This window comes from Malus domestica, chromosome 01 (assembly GCF_042453785.1).
Source record: "Malus domestica chromosome 01, GDT2T_hap1".
NCBI lineage: Eukaryota > Viridiplantae > Streptophyta > Magnoliopsida > Rosales > Rosaceae > Malus > Malus domestica.
The window spans coordinates 25099654-25122405 of NC_091661.1; the positions used below are offsets into that span (position 1 = coordinate 25099654).

At 36.5% G+C, this 22752-nt stretch overlaps 1 protein-coding gene across 1 annotated transcript; it reads left to right on the top strand.

The window, feature by feature from the left end:
* Positions 1–18586: 18586 nt before the first annotated feature.
* On the top strand, positions 18587–20595 carry LOC103406365 (UDP-glycosyltransferase 76B1-like). Its single transcript, XM_008345357.4, has 2 exons — positions 18587–19224; positions 19501–20595. Exons 1-2 carry the CDS (start codon positions 18744–18746, stop codon positions 20388–20390), a joined length of 1371 nt encoding a protein of 456 aa, XP_008343579.2. The 5' UTR covers positions 18587–18743; the 3' UTR covers positions 20391–20595.
* Positions 20596–22752: the final 2157 nt, after the last annotated feature.

Genomic DNA, 22752 nt, shown 5'->3' on the forward strand with positions numbered 1-22752 from the left:
CATTTTTTAAATTTATACGGTTATGAAAACATGTATGGATATACTACCCTAATAAATTTTTTGTGCCCCTGATTTTTTGAGGCCTTAGACGATCATCGTTAGGGCCGGGGCCGACCCTGACGACAACCACGAAAATGTCCCTGAACTTAGACCTGGCAATTTCTTACACGACCCTTTAATACGACACGTAAATGACACAAAAATAATGGGTTTCGGGTCAATATGATAACTAATTGAGTCATTATCGGGTCACACTATAATAACCCGTTAATAACGGGTATATTATAGGCAAATATTGAGATTAAAAATCATAAAACACATTAAAAATAAAAATATCAAGTAATTTAAAAATACCAAACACATTAAAAAAATTATAATAATTCATTTACATGTGCGAAAAATATGAAAAAATATGCAAACGCTCGTAGTCGCATCCTCTACGTTTGAGGATGGGTATATGATCGTTTGAATTTTTAAAACCATACAAACTCTCATGAATAGTATTTTTAAGGGAGTTCAAAATAAACAAAATTCATAATCATTAATGTATAAAGTCTGAAAGATGTGAAAGCATAATAAACGTTCATAATTGCATCATCAATGCTTAGACGATGGTTACATGGTTGTTTAGATTTTTAAAACCAACAATGTTTTGTATTTGAGTGCAAAATTAATAAAATTAATAATAATTATTGTAGAAGTGTGAAAAATGTAAATACTCGTAATGAAAAACTTTACAACTTTCATGAAGGGGTCAATGTAATGACCCGTCCCTAAAAATTATGATTTTTATAATTTTAATACGCGGGATTACGAAAATGCCCTTCGAGGCAAATACGTTGACTTATGTTGACCACCTTGTCGTGTCATGTAAGGTTCATTTTCTTGGCGTATTCAGGTAGTACTCGTCAACACGAGCGTATGAGCGCAAACGAAACTTGATTTGGAGTTATAACGAAGATTATACGAACTTTTAAATGTCGATGGCATTTTGGTAATTTGCCATTTGAAACACATGTTGTATCTAGAGTAGTGTGTCACGTGGGACCCACAAATTGGTCCCTAATCTTCTGGAACTCTCCTTCTCTTCTTTCTCTCCCGTGACTCTATTTTCTCTCTCATAGCTCTCATTCTCTTTCTCTCTTGGCTCCCTTTCTTCCCGTGGAAACCAAACCAGCACCAATCATTTTTCCAGCGAATTAGACCCTGAAAACATCATAATCATGTCCCTAGAATCCCTGGAATTGTGAATCCATAGTTGGTTTCGAGAATTTTTGTGGCCGAAGGCAAGTTAGAACTCACTTTTTGGAGCTGCGGGTTTCCCTTCAATTTTAGATAATTTCCAGCCATATCTTGAACTCTAAACAGTTTCTGGTGAACCCGTGACCTTCCAGACCATTTTCCGACCAAACCACGGCGAGTTAGCCATCATTCAAGGTTGCCCAGAAATTTCGATGAGTTACCAGTTTTCCCGTGGACAGCCGTCTTTCAGGCCATTTTCTGGCCACATACGACCATTATTTGGACTCCAAGCTGGCGCCAATCGTTCGTGCTAGGGAGTTGTACTGCAGACTCCAGGTTTTAGCTGCTGAAAGTTCGTATCGACGAGGGTTCTTGGCGAATCTCAGTATAAGTGGCTACCTCTGAGCACATAATCCTTACCTACACTACTATACTTTACTTATGCTCCGACGTCGTGTGTGAAATGGGTTCATTCCCGCTTATAGCTCACTCTTGTCTTTAGGCACTTTTAGGTTTAAATTTAATCACATTTTCCATATCACCATACTTTATGGCTTCATCACCTTCTAGGTGTCAGCCAGCATAGCTTGATTCGAAGTCTTAGTGGACATTCTGGGTCGGGGTATGTCAGTTTGGTATCAGAGCATAAGTTAGGCAGTATTGCGTTCATCACACGCGTGATGTAATCATTCTTGGTTCTTGAACCTAAATGTCGAATCTTGCCACCTCGTCGAATACAAAAAAATGTATTAGCTTTTTCTAAGTCTTGAGTGACTTAGTCGACTTATCGACCTTTTAGAAAATCATTTTGGCGAATGCCTCTAAATTATAAGTGAAGAAATTCCCTCCCAAGAAAAGATGTAAATTTAAGGCAAGTTGATGGCCTTCAAGCAGGGCTAATGTATCGATAAATGTGTATCATCAGAGACTTTACCAATCAATTTCATCACTATTCTCTAGCCATATGTACTAAACCTTTCGAGATTGGAAATCATAAATAGTTTTGATTCCTTGGCAGTATCCGTTAGAATACCACCTATTAGAATCTCTATGAAGTTTTAATTTTCGTCGAAATTTCCATAATTGTCTTGAGTGACAGTGGGGTGCTAAAAGGGTAGCACTTGATGTAAGACCATCAGGGGGACAATCACTTTTGGTCCATGGTAGCACTAATCTTTCCAAACGCACTAGTGATTATTCTGGATCTTCAGGGGGAAGATCGACTTCCTCTAAGTCTGTCCTAAAGTAGATTATTAGAAAATTCTTTTTCGGCCTTAGGACATTCCAACTAACACTAGTTCCCGAGTTCTCTTTTGGTGACTTACTCGTCATTTCGACAAGCATAGGCATCGATATATGAGTTGTTATACCTACAGTTAGTAAAAATCCCTGAAGTAGTAAGTATTTTCTTTAGAATTAATGAAACCACCTCACCGGGCCAATTCTTTACCAATCGTCCAAAACCAATTATCTAAGTGGGCTTTAGCTTGTGATCAGCCTATGATGGCGCTATTAACTGACTTTCCTGTCCAATATCCAGAAACTGTCAACTAATATTCTGGTGGTTGGTATAACTTCTGATATTGGACATAGGCTAGTATCCGGGAGTGATACCCTTATGCCAGGACGCTGATTTACAGTTTCAGGGTAGCGAACAATATCAAAATATCGTATATGCGTCAATTAGCGGCGCAACTGGTGGACTGATTAACAGTGACTACTTGAGCCGAATAAATTAAATTGTGGAAACTTAAGAGTAGACCTTGTATTAAGACAGTAAACTCACGGTTATGTTAACCATATTACCTATTTAGGTAATCAAAACTTCTTCAACCAACCACTTCTCGATCACTTTCACAGATAAATAGTAGGATCAAAATACGAAATGACATCTCACTGTTAGAATGTTTGGAGTGTCAAGAAAACTGTGAAAACCTTTTAGTTCATGTCGTAGAGTTGGTTAGCAGTTTAGCACGGTCTGAGGAGGTATACCTTTGGCATCATTTTTCAAAATTCTAACGAAGGCCAAGTGAGACTTGGCTGAAGTCGCCATTAATACTAGGTACTTATGGTATTTTCCTAGTAAAGAATAATGCTACCATTTTACTTAGATGATAGTAAACTGCAGTCGCTGATAAGAGCATGGTCAGTAAAAATGGTCAAAGCGTGAACACGTATAAGCCGAACCACAGACTAACGACAGTTTAAAAACTTTTGTAAACTACAGTTGGAAAGTAAAGAGTAATTAGGATTTGATACTCGGTTATGATCCAATTTGTGTAGCCAACGAGATCTTACATCATCAAGATCAAGTGGGAGATATTAAAATATGATGGGGTGTGCTATCCACACACCCCATTTTACTTCTCACACACATTTTGATAATTTATGTCCGTTGATCTTCTTTAATTCATTCGATTCGATTGTCGAAAATTAAAAATGTGTGTGAGAAATAAAATTGGGTGTGTGGATATCACACCCCAATATGATCATGATGATGTTGGCTTTACTATGCATATATTTGATGTATGGAGGTGCATCGTAAGAATGGTGTATTGATATACACTTAACCAAAAAGTATGTTAAGAGGTATGACTTAATAATGATTATACCAAGTGTCTTATCATGAAAGGATAAGACTATTCAGAGATGTCTCATAACTATCTGAAAAAGGGTGCGATGAAATCTATAAAAAGATGATTCATTCCTCAGACAAATCAATCCAAAGCGAAATACATTTTATCTTCTTCCCTTTGGTGTGCTATTTCTCCCTTGGCACTACTGCATAGTAATCAATAGTCTAACGACATTAGAGATTGATCCTAATCCATAAAATTCTATATTGAAAAGCATTTATGAGGGAGTCGCTATGATTTGCACGCCATGTTTACTGACCAAGTGGTGAATGCAAGAAATGTGAGTGATGTTTGGAATGTAGGGTTGCAGACGGAGCATGGAATTAAGGGCACGTTTACTAATCTATAGTTAGATTGAGAGGAATTGAATTGAGGAGGAATTGGATTGAGGAGGAATTGGAATGAGGTGGAAGTAGAATCAGATTCCTGTTGAAGTTGTTTACTAAAACTGTCTGGAATCGGAGAGGCATGATGTTGGTTATATATAAGTTGTTTACTAATTCACTGGAATCGGAATTAAAAACTAGCTTGATTACTAAATTGCCCTTATTTAAATAAATTATTTTTATACTAATTAATCAAACTAATTTATTGCGCAAAAAAAAAAAAAAAGAAAACTAATTTTATATACCAAAATTTATCTATATAAAAAATAATTAAAGATGTTTCTTTTTGTTAGAAGATGGTTATTTCCATTTGCCCCCACCACATAAAACCATCCTGAAAGCTTTATTTTCCCAGTCGCAACAACCTTCCCCCATCCTCGCTTTTCCATGCCCTCCACCCCACTTACCCCTATAGCCACCGCCCCTAGCCCCAATTTCTTAAACCCTTTATCTCTCTCCTCTATGCCCTCCCTCTCCGCTTTCTCGGTTACTCCCGCCATGGTTTGCAATGTCGTTCAATCCAACGCATCTGTGAAAGCTGGTGAGTGGGTTGAAGTTCAGAGATCTTATATATGCTTCCTGAGTGGGTTGCCTACTATCGATCGTAGTGGGTATGATGTTTGGCTGATGGGTTCTTTTTTTTTTCTTTTCATTTTCTCTAAATTTGAAATTTTGATTGTTGAAGTCAAGGATGGGTGCGATAATTCTACATATGGTGGCTGTTATATTTGTGGTGGTTTTAGGAGGGGTTGTGATAGGCCTGGTGGGTACGGTTGTTATTGTGTCCATTAATGGTGGTAGATTTGGGAAAGACAAAAGATTGAGTGGGTGGTCTGGGCTTGTAGAGGAGTTGGAAAGTAAAACTGCAAGGAGTGTTTCGAAATTAGAAAAAAAAACTATGGGGGTAATATTGGTACATAAGGTGGATTCTTGATAGGCTTCATTTCGGGGAATTCAATTACCACCTCAATGTCGAGAATTGAATTCCGGGAGTTTGGGGAGTCTGATTCCCTATATTAAGTGGGGTCCCACACATTTTTTTCATTCCCAAGTGTTAGTAAACGGAGGAATGATCAGGAATGGGGAATGACTCCCATTCCGCCATATCCATTCCCTATATGTAACCACGCCCTAAGATAGGTGAGGTTGAAAGAACAACTAGAAGATTGATGGTTGAGAAAGAATAAACCAAGAGACAGCCCTAAAAGTGCAGGACATGAATGCTTCATCATCCTTCACGACTTGAACATCGCACCACAGTGATTGCATCCACATAAAGGAAGCCAATGGGAAGAGGCTACCGACAAGCTACATAGCCAATAAAGGCGAAGACATGGAAGAAGGTGGTGCGAACACCCGAGCTGAAGCTCTACGCACCTTCCAAATAAAACACAAGTCGCTAAGGCCATCTCCAACCGAAAGGGTCCAGAGGGCCAGAGGGCCGAAAATAACCCCGAAAACCGTCTTCAACCGAGGGCTAGGCCAGAGGGCTCTGGAATCTGGGAGGGCCCCACGGAATCGAAAAGGGCTGGAGGGCTGGCCATTTTTTTTATTAATGTTTTGTTATTACTGTCGGTTATAGCCGACAGGAATACCGACAGTAATACATTTATACTAAATAATATAAATGTATTCCTGTCGGTTATAACCGACATGATTTCTTAAGAAAGAATTCAAATGCAACGGCTAGCTGACTAGCCGTTGCATTTGATTTTTATTTTTTTATTTTTTTATTTATTTTTTTACAGTTTTATTATTATTTTTTATTTACAAATTTTTTCATATAACTTCTATTTTTTCCTATAACTTTTATTTTACAAAATTTGTTTCATATTTTTTTTAAATTCCATTTTTTCCTATAACTTCTATTTCAAAAAATTTGTTTCATTTTATTTTAAGTTGTAGTTTTTAAATAATAAATTATGTTTGGCCTTATGGCCCTCTGACCCTCGGTTGGAGACGCTTTTTTGTGACAGGGCTAAAACGAGCCATCTGGCCCTCTGGCCCTCGATTGGAGATGGAGGAAAATATGGTCTTGTACTGTTCATTAAAATATTAATATCTTGGAGGATCTTAGAGGGCCAGAGAGCTAAAACGAGCGCTCTGGCCAGCCATCGGTTGGAGATGGCCTAAGAAGATCAATTGCAAACATGGTTTGATGTTGAATCAAAGGAGGACTAGGAGCAGGGAGAAGGGTGAGGATTGGATTCATGAGATTCATGGTGGTGGGTGGGCAGCAGGAAGTGGAGGAAAGGAGAAACAGGGAGTTTGAAACAAAATTAGGGCTAAGAAATCTAAGGCAAGAGGGAGTGGAGGTCAAGGGAAATCCGAGATGCAAAGCAAGAAAAACCAAACTAAAAAAAAGGAAACAAGAAGATACAGGACTGCCACCCCAGGCCGCAGCTAGGATCGGCGGTTGCAACGTTTGGAGAAATAAAGAAACTCTCACAAGCGGAGAGAAGTGCTTTCACAGAGAGAGAAGAGCTTGGACCCCTAAAATATGCCTATTTGCCATTTTGGTTAAGCACATCTTATTGTTATAAATCGTTTCTTTAAGAAACTCGGTGTAATTTATTCAATAAAATTAAAATTAAAATTGTTGGGTTGAATTATGTGTATACATAAATATAGAATTTTAGCAATGTACTAACTACGTTTTTTAAGAAAGTTTTAATAAAAAGGGTCTTATTGTGATATACATTTTAATACGTGTGGTTGTGCAAATCTTAAATAGAGATAAATTATGAATCCTTTGGAAGCTAGAAGATCTTTAATATTAAACTTTGTATAACCCGAAGAGCAAAGCAAAGTTTCTCTCATGTTTATTATTATATATAAAGACACTAGGTCTAAGCAATAACACATAATTTTTCAAGCTTATTCTCCATATCTCTTTCTCTCTTGTCGTGTTCCCTCTCCCTCTTCTCAATTAATCATGTTGCAAACCTCATCGACAAAGAGGGAGATTGAGTTTTCATGTTTTTTTTTCATTCAATTTTATTATTATTTGATATTTCTTTTAAATTTAAATTAGCATTTTCCTTTTTAGTGATAATACACTCATCATCCAAGTTAATTAATGTTTAAAAATCTTCAAATCACTCTTAATCAAGATCATTGGGTGTTATAAGATTTAAAGACTACAAAGAAGTGTTAAAATATTTATCAAAATATTTATAACTTGATCTTATCCCTTTAATTATAAATGTGTAAATAATATGATCTAAAACTCCAATGATGACATATCCCGAGTAGCTGGTATAAATAAGCAACTTTGGCCATCAATCAACCGCATATTCAGGCCAAGCAACCACATATTCCCTATTATTACGACAGTAGCACATTAAGTCATAAATCTTCAACGAACTACATTTGTGTTGAACTCTCCTATGGCACAGTGAACTTGTATGACCCTACCAATTTAATTGATTTAGGGCACAATACGTTGAGACCTTTCATATACATGTATAATTGGCCTCCTGTCCTCCACACCTGCCCCCTGTATACAATTTATTGACATTGTTGAACAAATATCGCGGCCGATCATGACACACCACTTCACATTAATGGTATTGTCGTGAATGATGAATATACTTTCTGTTTTGTCGAGCCCCACATTGCCGAGCCCCTTATCAATTTAACGAGATGGGATCCTCATCAGATTTTTTTGGAAGGATCTCGAGGATTCTTTAACTCTTTTTTTTATCGTATATCTTATAGTTCGAAATTATTTTAAATTATATTATTTAAAATTAAATACAAATAATACATGATAAAAACTGACCGCACGATGTACGATAAATAGACATAATTAAAAGATCTCCGAAATCCTCACAAAGAGAATATGGCGATGATCCTATCTCCAATTAACCACATATTATTAGTTGTGAAGTTTTATTACAAAATGTTACGATAATATTAGTAGTCAACCTCCTATAGTTAAACTGTATTATATATTATTTTGGTATTTTTTTAATGTGATGCTCTATTCTCCAACAAATTCTCTATGTAAGTAACATTAACTCAAAATTTTCATTTAGTATTCGGAAGAACTTAAGTCAGGGCATTGAGTTATTCATGAAAGTCGAACTTAAGACATCTTTTACTAATAAAAATAAATATTATTAGACTGTGATCAATGCTAAGTAACTTTTTATGGACTATTTCTCAATGTCCCCGCAAATACTTGAAAAAGGATTGGCCTCGTATAACGCTAGCCAGGTATATGTGTGTAACGTGTAAATAATCAGTCCACATTATCATTCTTTAGTGCAAGTTTTTCTAAATAATGTACGTTTAAATTTGGGATCCAATAAAATAAGAATAATGCTACACTTATTATATTTTTTGTGGAGTACAATTTTCTCCCTTCCACATTCCTCCCCTTCATTCCCCCCCCCCTCTCTCTTTCCTTTTTGTCTCTCTCTGTAAAAAAAAAGTCCACATAATATGTTGACATGACTTAATCATAATCGTTTAAATAGAAGGTGAAGAAGGAGATGAGAAAATCTTACTCTATTTTTCATACCACATTTGTACTACATTTCTAATAAAAGTAGGATCCACCAATACAAATGATTTTCATCTCTATTAGAAGAATTATACTATAATATAAAAATGTAGTATTTTTGATAAAATAATGTACTCCTATCATTGTTTTTAAGTAAAATGACATGTAGCTACTCAAAATATCGATAACATTAATGATATAAACCCCTGTTCTGATTCTATCCCCTCCTAATCTCTCTCTCCCCTTCCCTTCCCTCTTACTTGAACGGTTACGATTAAAAATCCTACGCCCTGTTCTAGAGCTGGTCAATATTCTACACTATAAAGGCGTCTCCATAACCATTATCCACACCCGGTCCAACTCCATCAACCTTTCAGCTCTAAACCCGCACTACACTCTACCACTCTAAACAAAAATCATCAACAGAATATACAATCAAATAGAAAAATCCTAGTTTTTCAACCACAAGTTACAACTACTGATCCGAAATCACCAAAACCCAATTGAAGCACATAAGCCAAATTCAAAATCAACGCACCAATTTGTCTTCACTCTTAAAGGTTTAATGTTTAATAGTCACAGTCAGTCAGTCAGTCACCACCCTGTCCTTTGCCTACCTCCTATCGTTGGCGTGGCACCATTTGTCTAACGTGTATTGAGGAAAGCCTCTGAATTGGCTTAGTAGAAGAAAGTATTTGGTCGAAATTTCAATGTAGGTCAAGTTGGACTTGATTGAATTTGCCATTAATACTTGGTACGGATGGTATTTTCTTAGTCAAGAGTAATGCTATCATTTTACTTGAACGCTAGTAAAATGGAGTCACTGATAAAAGTGTGGTCAGTAAAAGTGGTCAAATTGTGAGTACGTATAAGTCAAACCACGGACTAACAAAAGTTTACAAATGTTTGTAAACTATAGTTGGAAAGCCCAGGGCAATTGGGATTTGATATTCGGTAATGATCCAATCTGCGTAGCCAACGAAATCTTACATCATCAAGATCAAGTGGGAAATGTTGGAATATGATCATGATGATGTTAGCTTTACTATATATGTACTTGATGTATGAAGGTGCACCATAAGAATGGTGTATTGACATACACTTAATCAAAGGGTATGATAAGATGTATGACTTAATAAGGGTTATACCCTTCTATAAGTGAATTGTCTTATCGTGAAATGATAAGATCATTTAGAAAAGCTTCACAACTCTCTGAAAATGGTACGATGAAGTCTATTAAAGGAGGATTCATTCATCAGACAAATCAATCCAACTTGAATTGCATTTTCTCTTCTTCCCTTTGGTGTGCTATTTCTCCCTTGGTTCTACCGCATAGTAATCAATAATCTAATGACATTAGAGATTGATCCTGTAATCCATCAAATTCTACATTGGAAAGCATTTGTGAGGGTGTACCTATGATTTGCATACCATGTTTATTGACCAAATGGTAAATGCAAGAAATGTGAGTGATGTTTGGAAGGGGGGCTGCAGTTGGAGCATGGAATTGAGAGAGGTGAGGTTGAAAGAACAATTAGAAGACTGATGGTTGAGAAAGAAGGGGAAGTGATCAAAGAGAGAGCCTTAAATTTGATGCAAAAGGCAAATCGTCGCCTCAAAGAAGGTGGCTCTTCGTACTAATTTTTGAAAGGATTGGTTAAACACATCTTATCGTTATAAATCATTTGTTTAAAAAACTCAGTATCATTTATTCAATAAAATTGAAATTAAAATTGTTGGGTTGTATTATATGTATACATAAATATAGAATTTTAGCAATGTATTAACTAGGTTTTTTAGAAAGTTTCAATAAAAACGGTCTTATTGTGATATACATTCTAATACGTGTGATTGTACAAATCATAAATAGAGATAAATTAGGAATTCTTCGGGATTTAGAAGATATTTCCTATTAAACCTTGTATAATCTGGAGAGAAGTTTCTCTCCTGCTTATTGTTATAAATAAAGACACTAGATTTGAGCAATAACATACACACAAAATTCCTCAAACCTATTCTTCATCTCCCTCTCTCTTGCCGTGTTCCCTCTCCCTCTCCCTCTCCTCAATTAATCATAGAAGAGTCTTCATCCAAGGCATGAAAGTTGCAGACCTTATCCACAAAGAGGGAGATGGAGTTTTCATGTTTTTGTTTTTTATGTTTTTCTTATTTTTTTCAATTTTATTATTATTTGATATTTGTGTTTTCCTTCTTAGTGATAATACACTCATCATCCAAGTCATTTAATGTTTAAAAACTGCAAATCACTCTTAATCAAGATCATTAGTGTTATAAAATTTAAATACTACAAAGAAGTGTAAAAATGTTTGTCAAAATCTTTTTTCCCCTGATCCAACCCTTTAATTATAAATGTGTACATATTATGATTTAAATCTCCAATCATGGCATTTCCCAAATAGCCAGTATAAATAAGCAACTTTGGCCATCGATCAACCACATATTCAAGCCAAACAACCACATATTCCCTATCCTTGAGATAGTAGCACGCTAAATCCTAAGACTCCAACGAACCACAATTATGTTGAACACTCCCATAGTTGATATGGCACATGAACTTGTATGACTCCACTAATTTAATTGATTTATGACTCAATACGATGAGGCCTTTTGTATGAGAAATTTTTCATTGTGACCAGAACACGGGTAATACATTATGTTTTTTTTATATAAATGGCGGGAAATTTTATTTTTTAAGTTATTAATTTTTAAACATATATATCCACCATTTATATAATGACACGTGATGTACTATCCTATATTCTAATTGCATTAAAAAACCTCTCCGTTATAATTGGCCTCCTGCCCTCCATGCTTGCCTCCTGTAAACAATTTATTGACATTGTCAAACAAATATCGCGGCACATAATGACTCACCACTTCACATTAATGGTAATGTTTAATTGTCATCACCATCCTCTCCTCCACACCTAACTCCTATGTGTGTACAACGTAAACAATTTATGCGATAGAATAAATATCGCGGCCCATCATGACTCAACTTTACATTAATAGCATTGTCGTGAATTTAACACATTGTTTTAAAAATTTCCGTCTAACGTTGCTTACTCCCCGTCTAGGTGCTGCGATGCTAGGCGGCTGGCCACCGTTTTGATTAGTTCCTATACATTTGAAAATTAAGAAAATACGCATAGACCTGCCCGATGATTTCTGGTTATGGCCAGAAAATAGCCTAAAAGGTGACTGGTCTGCGGGAAAACTGGAAAACTCGTCGAAAACTGTGTAAACTTTAAACGTTCATAACTTCTTCAATACTCAACGAAATCGAGTGATTCAAAATGAAAATCATATTTCTTGACGAGACGAAGAGAATGAAATCTTTCTTGACTGCTAACTCGCCGTGGTTTGGCCGGAAAACTGCTCGAAAGTGGCTAACTCAAAAATGGTTAGCCATTTTCGAGCCGTTGTCCGACCAAACCAAGGCGAGTTAGCCTTCGAAAAAGGTACCATTCTCTTCGTCTCATCAAGAGGTATGATTTTCATTTTTGAATCACTAGATTTCATTGAGTATTGACAAAGTTATGAACGTTTAAAGTTTACCCAGTTTCCAGCGAGTTTTCTTGTATCACCTTTCAGGCTATTTTTCGGCCATCTCCGGCAACCATTGGGCTTCCAAATAGGTATAATCTTATTCTACACTTTCCTATCTTCATTTTGATATATTATGGGTCGAATTTGGTTAAGAAACGATTGAGTTACAAAACTATGAAAATTGCCCAAAGAGTTTTTAACGGAATGACCAAAATCATGGATGGTGGACAATCTCAGGGGCCATTTCTATTGATCATGCAAATCTCAAGGACTATTTTGTATAATAACCCTAATCTATATGTAATTTTATTTTACAATTGCTGTATCACAATACAATTATGTATTTTTTTTAAAGTATAAATAGACACTTATTATCAGTGACTTTTAAAAATATATTGAAAATGCTCTCTAGGGTTTTCTAGGTTTTCTCTCTAGGGTTCCCTAGGAAAGCGACGGCAAGGAAATTATGGCGGGCAGCGCCGAAGGGTTTTTAGTTCACGATTTCACAATTGGATATGGAGGCGTATTCTTCATTTGGGGAGGGAAAAGTGCTGGGGTCTATTCAAGGGCGGTGTGCAGTTTATGCAGAGGCGTATGGAGGATATGTTGGAAAATTTCGCAACTAGGCTGGTGCTTACTACTGAAGAGCAAATGGTGGTTGTGGTTGATGACAATGAGGGTTTATCCCTCAAAACATCCAAAGTGTTCTTAGTAGGAAAGGTTCTTTCTCATAAGCCTGTTGGGAAGGATAGGTCTAGGAGACGTATGATGCATCTTTGGTGTCCAAAGGCTCGGGTAACGGTGGTAGAATTGGATGATGATTTGTTCTTGTTTGGCTTCGAGAATAAACAAGAGCAAACAATGGTGGTAAAAGGCAGTCCTTGGTTGTATGACGGGGCTTTGTTGCTATTGGCAGAAGCTGATACATTGGCTAACCCTAATAAGATTCCACTCTACGCCCAGGAGTTTTAGGTTCAAATCAAGGGTTTGCCTCTTGGGTATATGACGCAGAATATGGGGTAATTTATCAGAAATCAGACAGGTAAACATATTCTCACGGATCAAAGCTGAAAGGGAGAATTGGAAGGTCGAGTGCTACGTATACAGGTGAAGTTGGATGTTATGAAACCTTTTCGCATGAGTTTGCTACTTTATATTGAGGGTTTCGTGGTGAGTGTTGATCTTTGCTATAAGAAGCTTCCAATCATACGATAATTATGTGGACTTGTTGGTCATATGGAAGAACGATGTGAGAAGTTTTCAGCGAAGAATGAAGATAATTTAACGAAACCTTACGGTCGATGGTTCCAGAATGATGTTCTTGAAGCCAACTACCGTCGAACACAGGGTACTCGTTTTGGCTTGGAGCCTTCACATGGATGGTCAACGAAAGCATCGATGGACGTGAATGAGGAGGAGTTTAATTACTCTTCGATGGTTCGGCCTCCAGGACGGCTGTGTCTAGATTAGTGGCGAAGGGGGATGATGAATTGGAAAACAGTACAGTGGGGAATGATCGGAATAATAGGATCAATAATGAGGGCGTCGACTTAGATGAGATGTCCATTGATGACCTAGCTGTTGTCCATTTTCAGGAACTTCCAGTTGATCTAGCGTTGATGGGGACTAATCAGGGGGACATATCAATTGACTCATGTGGTTTGAGACTCTTTGGGTTTGATTTGAATGTCCCGAATGTTGATAATGACATGTTTCGAGGAGTACATGCTTGATGTTAACTGATGGGCCCAATGAAGCATACAATAAGGATGAGGTGAGAGGGAGTGGGCTTATGTTTAGTTCTAATATCGTTCAGCATCAGGTATCCTTTCATCAGGGGCTGCCTCCTCATAGCAGGCAGTTTGAGGAGGGATCTAATGTTGTGGGGTTTGGAAAGTTTGAGATGGGGTCTGACCCATTTAACCTTATGCCAATTGTTGAACAATTGCAGACAAAGAGGAGGAGGAAGTCAAAACGAGTTAGGAGGGTGAGGGGCACAGCTCAACGTGGTACCCCCTCTTCTGCTCAAGTATCCACAAGTACAAGGCTACCGGCTTTAGGGAAACGTGCTGAGCGTGAAGAGAATGATATTTTGGCACCTTCTAGTGAACGTAGAATGATTATGGTCAATGAGGTTGATTCTATTTTATCAGCAGAGGTTGACGGTGGTCAAACCCGCCGGTCTCAATAAGTTGCATGAGTTGGAACTGCCGGGGGCTTGGGAACCTCCGTGCAGTTCATGCGCTTCAACGTTTGATTTTGAATAAAGATCCCACCGTGGTGTTTCTTTGTGAGACGAAGAGCAACGTTCGTTACTTGGAACGCCTACGGATGAAGTTGAATTATGATAGAAGTTTTACAATTGCTAGTAATGGAAATTCGGGAGGTTTATGTGTATTATGGAAGGAAGAGATTGACTTGAGATTGTAGTCTTATTCAAATAACCATGTTGACTTTGATGTGGAGGAGCCTGGGGATCGTAGATATTGGAGGCTGACTAGGTTTTATGGCTATCCGGTGGTTTGTGATAGGTATAAGTCATGGCAGCTATTGGATACACTCTATGGCGATGAGTCAAGTCCTTGGTTGTGCATAGGCAATTTTAACGAAATTCTGCAAGTACACGAACATGTGGGGGTAATATTCGGAGTGAGAATCAAATAGAGGGCTTTCAAAACATTGTAGAGAGGTGTCATTTCAACTATTTGGATTATTCTGGGAACATCTTTACGTGGTTTACAACCAGAGGGGGTGGTATCAAGGTACATCTGGATCGTGCTTTGGGTACACAAGCTTAGTTTGATTTGTTTCCGAGGTTCAGGTTGTAACACTTAAATAAAACATCTTTTGACCACGTCCCAATCCTGCTCACATGGGATGAGAGGTGTATTAGCCGAGGGAAGAGACATTTCTGGTATAAGAAGGCCTGGAATATGCATGAGGGATGTGATGAGGTGATAGGGCAAGGTTGAGATACTAGTGTGGAAGGCTCGACTATTTTTCAGGTGACTGAGAAGATCAAAGCCACAAGAATGTTGTTGAATAGGTGGGCTCGAAGTAACATAAGGTTAGGGCCGCAAGAAATTAGGGAAGTTAAGGATAAACTCACGAGTTTGCTGGGGCAGCCGTTGACAAGTGAGTCCATTAAACAAAAGAAAGTACTGGTAGGACGGTTGAATCTCTTACTTGAGCAGGAGGTACTCTTCTGGCGACAGAGAGTGAAGGAAAATTGCGTGAGGCTTGGGGATCAGAATACGAAATATTTTCATCAGAAAGCTAATAAAAAAAAAAAAAGGAATTGGTTGCATGGCCTTACGGACAAGGGTGGGGTGTGGCATGAGGACCAAAAGGGTAGGGAGAATGTCGTGCTTTCCTATTTTACCAGCTTGTTTACATCGAATGATGCTACCATGTTTGAAGAAGTTTTGAGTAACATAACGCCTTTGGTAATGGAGGATATGAACGTTGAGCTCAAGAGACCTATGTCGGATGATGAAGTAAAGTGTGTTGTGTTTCAAATGCACCCTACTAAGGCTCTGAGGCCTGATGGCATGACTCCAGGGTTTTACCAAAAGCATTGGGGAATTGTAGGGTTGGATGTATGTAGAGGAGTTTGTGAAATGGTGTTATCTGGTCATATACTACGTAAGATCAATTACACTCATGTCACTTTGATTCCCAAAGTGAAAGAAGTTACGAAGATGTCTCAGTTGTGACCTATCAGTTTATGCAATGTAATTTATAAAATTATGTCGAAGCTGTTAACAAATCGTTTGAACTCTGTTCTTCCTCGTATAATTTCCCTCACTCATAGTGCGTTTATTCCTGGGAGGTTGATTTCAGATAATTATTTGGTGGCGGCGGAGGTTGCTCACTATATGCATAAAAATCCTCGAGGATGAATGGTTTTAAGGCATTGAAGCTGGATGTTAGTAAGGCCTACGACCGGTTGGAATGGCATTTTTTGGAGGCCATCATGACTCGGATGGGTTTTTCACCGAGTTGGGTTCGAATGGTTATGTTATGTGTGACCATTAGTTACAACTTCAATGTAACTGTCTAATCCAAATTAGTTTGAATCTCATTAGGTTTCCCTCCAAGACTTTAAATCCGGATATTGCATTAGTGCATTAGTTAGGCTAAGTTCAATATATATAACTCACTTAACTTATAATGTTACACTTGTCAAATGTTTGATGAAACTCACATTAAGTTTCTTACACAAATCACCCCAGAAAAGTGTGTAGGAAGATGAGAATATTTTGAGTTGATTTTATTGTGATTGTCTTCTTACACCATTCAAATTCAAAGTCTAAGTAAGTTAATGATGCTGCTTCTGGATCCTAATATGGTAGCAATGATACTGAAGAACTAATTAGGTTTTAGTTTTAGGTGTAATTAAGTTTTAGTTTTGAGGGTCATTAGGTCTATTTAAGTGAATTTTTTACTATATTTGAATTGTTTTATAAAAAATGATATTTAAGAATTTGTGGAGTAAATTTTTGCTATAAATGATAAAAACCCCGGCAAATCTCACCCTCTGGTACCACTCTCCTCCGTCGAACACTAACGTACCCCTTCCTCCAACCTTTCCGTTGATTCTAGCCCTAGTAGTTCTACCAACCTCTCTTCTCTGTCGAACCCTCTCCTCCGCTGAAACCTCCATCTTCCGTCGAACCGATCCCCAATTCCTCCTTCGTGGAGCCCATCCCCAATCCCTCATCCGTCCTCTCCTCCATTTGATTCACAGTCGACCTCACTCATCCACCGAATCAGATCACCTAATAAACTAAATCAGTCATTTCTAATGAACTAGAAGCAACAATATACATGGTTTCAATGATTTTGAGGTTAAGGTCATTTTCTAAAAAATCATGCATCAAATTGTATCTGGGATGCGCAGAACTATGGTTGCTCGCGAGAAAGAATGAGTGTGTTTGGTTACGCATGAAAGAAAAACAGGAGTACTGGCAACCATGGCAAAGTGATATTCTCTAATAGCAACTCTAGCCCTATCTTTTAGGGCTGATTTGGTAGTACTTTGCTTAAAAAAAAAAAAAAAACTATTTATGCTATGTTGTGAAAATAAGATCATTTTTGCTGCTTCACGTTTTTAGTTTTTTTTTCACCCAAAGTGAAAATAAGTTGTTTTTAAGTGTTTACCAAACACTTTTTTAAGCTCAGTTTTTTTTTTATACCCACTTTTTATAAAAGCACATTAGTATCAAATCAGTACTTAGGCTGGCCCAAAGCCTACAAAATAGGCTGGTACCCAAAAACTCCACCCCACTCTTAAAAATATGCCGGTCCAAAGTCTAAGTCAGTTTGTAGGTCGATCCAAAATAAACTGAGGTAGGAACTGACCTATCTAACGTCATACTGACACCAGCATAACGTCAGCGAACAATAGGGTTGGAGTTGCTCTAAGTGGTCCACTTAATAAGTTGGCCAGAATACTCGTCCATCAATAAATTCTACTTTGGACCATTGGAGAGCATTTATGAGCCGGTCCCTATGATTTGCATGCTATGTTTTACTGACCAAATGGTGAATGCAAGAACTGTAAGTGACAATTTATTCACGTTGTCGAACAAATATCGTGGCCATCATGACTCACCACTCACGTCACATTAATGGTATTGTCATGAATTTAACCACATATTATTAGTTGTAAAGTTTTATCACATATTATTAGTTGTAGAGTGGTGTGAGTTTATGGGTTTTATATGTACAACGTGAGACCCAACCACTTCTTGTTTTTCTCTATTTTATGATTGGCTACCTATTTTCTTTTTCTTGTTATTTATTTTATAGGCTTGACACTCATGAGTTTAATATATTGAACTTAAAAATAGAATCACCCTCATAGCACTCAGATTTTTGGGCATATTGTAAGAAATTAATTCCTATATTATTGGTATCATACTTACTTTTCTGGTCTGTTGTAGAAGGTTTTAGCGGGATTATACAAATATGATATTTAAAATGTGGTAGTAGTAATATTTTTGATAAACTAATGTATGTCTATCATTTTTTTTAAATAAACCGACATATGGTTAGTCAAAATATCAACAATATTAATGATATAAATAATAGTCGTGAACCCATGAAATATTAACGTAATTATCAGTATTATTAAATAATCAGACATGTGACATAATGAGACAACATAACCTAAATTGCACTCCTTGTTATAAAGTCATAAAGTTGTGAAACTTTTTTTTTGTTTCTGCTAAAGGTGACACGCTTAACTTGTGGTAAAACAAGAGTTTCCACTGACCCAGTAATCTATATATACATGAAATTCATAAGCTCACAAGTCACACAAAGGTAAGCAAAAACAACATTCTTTGACCAAAAAGAAAAAAAAAAGCAAAAAGAAACATTCTCGATTCAAAAATGGAGCAAAGCAAGGGCAGGAGAGTGATCCTCTTCCCACTGCCGTTTCAAGGCCACATAAATTCTATGCTAGAACTGGCCAACGTTCTACACTCCAGAGGCTTCTCCATAACCATTATTCACACACGCTTCAACTCCCTCAACCCTTCTACCCTAAACCCACACTTCACGTACCATTCAATCCCTGTCGACTTCTCCGAAACCGAGGCCGCCTCGAGGGATCCCAAAGGTTTTTTTTATCTTCTCAATGTTAGATGTATCGAGCCTTTCAGAGAATGCCTGGCCAGGTTGTTATCGGATGATGTTAAGTTGGAAGGCCCCGTTGCTTGCTTGATCTCAGACACTCTTCTTCACTTCACTCGACCCATTGCGGAGAGTTTTAAGCTTCCGAGGATCTTGTTAGATGTCTCGTGCGCCACTAATTTTGCTGTTTTGGCTGTGTTTCCGCTTCTCAAGGAAAAGGGTTACCTCCCAATACAAGGTACATCAGATATATGCTTCTTTCTTTCTATGTTGGTTACAACAAAATAACTCATTACCATTATTAGTTGCATAAAATAGAGTTGCTAATTTTTTTTTTTTTGACACAGATAGTGCTTTTATCAGAATAATTGTCAAATATTACAAAATGTCTTTTTACTCGCCATTGGTACATAGTATTACTAGTTCACTGGTTATAAACATGATTGAACTGATGATAATATACAAATACTTGAACAACTTATATTTGGCTTTCTATTATATTGGCAATAATTAGATTCTCGACTAGAAGAGGTAATCACAGAACTATCACCTATCAAAGTTAAAGACCTGCCAAAGGCGCCCGGTTCCGATCCTGAGAATTATTATCAACTGGCCATCCAAGTGTCAAATGAACCAAAGTCTTCTTATGGACTCATCTTAAATACATTTGAAGATCTTGAAGGACATGCTCTGGCCAGAATCCGCCAAGAACACCTGCCCAATGTTCCCATTTTCCCAACAGGTCCATTTCACAAGTGTTGCCGTACAATATCCTCTTCAAGTAGTTTATTGGCACAAGATCAGAGTTGCATTTCATGGCTGAACACTCAAGCGCCCAAATCTGTTGTTTATGTTAGCTTTGGGAGCATTATTCAGATAGAGGAAGCTCAATTTTTGGAGATAGCTTGGGGGCTGGCCAATAGCAATCAACCTTTTTTGTGGGTTGTTCGACCCGGGTTGGTTAACGGGCTTGATTGGCTTGAAGCGTTACCTAACGGGTTTTTGGAAGCATTGAACGGGAGGGCTTACATTGTAAAATGGGCTCCACAAAAAGAAGTGTTGGCCCACCTAGCAGTCGGAGCCTTTTGGACTCACAATGGTTGGAATTCTACAATGGAGAGCATTTGTGAAGGGGTCCCTATGATTTGTACACCAGGTTACATTGAGCAAATGCTGATTGCAAGAAATGTGAGTGATGTTTGGAAGGTAGGGCTGCAATTGGAGCATGGGATTGAGAGAGGTGAGGTTGAAAGAACAATTAGAAGACTGATGGTTGAGAAAGAAGGGGAAGAGATCAAAGAGAGATCCTTAAAGTTGATGGAAAAGGCAAATCGTTGCCTCAAAGAAGGTGGCTCTTCGTACCAATCTTTGGATGGCTTGGCCAAGCACATTTTATCGTTATAAATCGTTTGTATAAGAAACTAAGTGGTATTGCAAGTAGCTCTTTACCACAGTGGTGAAAATAAGTTGAGCCCTTGCATGAAGGCATGAGTTTAAACCCTGTCGGTGACTAAATAAAAGAAAATATATCGTTTAACCAAAAAAATAATAATAATTACTAAGTGGTATTATTTATTCAATAAAATAAAAATAAAATTGTTGGGTTGCATTATGTGTTTACATAAATAGAGGCTTTTAGCAATGTGTTAACTACATTATGTGTATAAAATAAAATCTCGACAAAAGCCAGTCTTCACTTTACTACCCGATTCGCACATTTCAACTTAATCTTCAACTCATTCGAACATGTGATGTAGGTCAGAATACCAATAAACCAAAACAATAATGGTTCTAATTAGGCCTGACAATTTTGTAAACGACACGAAAATAATAAGTTTCGGATAATTACTAAGTTACCCATTAATAACGGGTTTACACACAGGTAACTGGTGGTTAACCCATTTCGACCTGTTAAGAAAAAAATATTTTGATGATTTGAAAGTTAAGCTACTAAACAAACTTACTATAAAATATAGTATATATTGTATATTAAATATGTATTATTGTATTACTATTCTACGTAAGTTAAAAAAAAAAGTTTTATTTATTTATTTTTATTATGAGAGTTTCTTATCATTACTACGATAAATTTTACTTGACATGGTATCCTAAATTCAAATCAACTAGTATAATATTAGTATAAGCAAAATGACAGACTTTCAATTTCAGAGTCAACGACGTAGCAAAGTTTTTACTCTCTCTTATACAATCATACTCATAAATGTTTCATCCTCTTAAAAGTGAGATTAAAACATTATAAAACACATTAAAAAATTAAATATCAAAGTAATTTAAAAACACCAAACATATTAAAAAGTATAATAATTAATTTACAAGTGCAAAAAATGTGAAAAAAGAATATGCAAATACTTGTGATCACATCCTCTACGCTTTGAGATGGGTACATCATTGTTTGAATTTTTAAAAACGTACAAAGCCTCATGAATAATATTTTTAGGGGAGTTCAAAATAAATAAAATTTCGTAATAATTAATGTACAAGTGTGAAAAATGTGAAAGAATATATAAACGCTCGTGATTGCATCCTCCACGCGTAGATGATGGATACATTGTCTTTTAGAATTTTAAAACCCTCCAAACCCTCATGAATAGTGTTTTTATTTGAGTTCAAAATTAATAAAATTTGTAATAATTATTTTATAAGTGTGAAAAATGTGAAAAAAATATACAATCACTTATAATGATAAGCTTTACAACTTTCGTGAAGGGATCAACTCCGAAATCTGACACCATAATCCATGAACCTTTGATTTATATTTAATCGTTGATTATTGTTTACGCTTTACTCTTTCACTAAATTTTTTTTTTTCATATTTTCTTTTTTAAAAACATGATCTTTTAACGGATACAGAAAAATGAACGGTTCGGATTGTTGATATTACGTTCCAATATTTACGGTTACCTGAATATGAGTCGATGTTATATAGTTTTTGGAGACTTTATAAACTCTAAGCAATAATTTCGCTAATGGTAAAACTTTGAATGTAATATCAATGATCCGAATCGTTCATCTTCCTGCATCCTCTAAAAGATCATGTTTTCAAAAAAGAAAACCTTAAAAAAAAAAATTGGTGAGAAGAATTGAGCGTAAATGTAAATGATTATCAACGATTACATTTCAATCTATAGTTTATGTGATTATAGTGGCGAATTTTGAAGTTAAGCCCATTATGAAAGTTGTAAACCTTGTTAGTACGAGCGTTTATATATATATATATATATATATATATATTTTTTTTTTTTAATATCTTACACATCTTTCACACTTATCCATTAATTAATATTTATGTGATACGTGAAAGACAAATGTGTTTTTATGTTTTGAAGTAATATTTATATGATAATGTGGTATGTATATACCAATTTAGTATTATGTTTTTTATTTGATTATTTACTGGTTTAAAATAAATTTTCTTTAAAGGATAATGGGTCGGGTTATATTACCTGTTAATATTAACAGTTCAAGTTCGGACTGGGTCATATTACTCGTTCATTTTAACAGGTGTTGCATGACACAACCCATTAAAATATCAAGTATGACATGAAAACAACACGAACATGAAAAACACAACACGAATGCAGTTTTAATAACATGGGAGAAAGTTGTCTCAGAGCCTCCTATATGGCATCCAATATAACAACCAAATTAAAATTTAGGGTTTCTTCGTCACAGTGAATGCTTCCAATCAAAATATACATATATAGTAATCATCATACTTACATTGTCTACTTTTTGTTGATCCAAA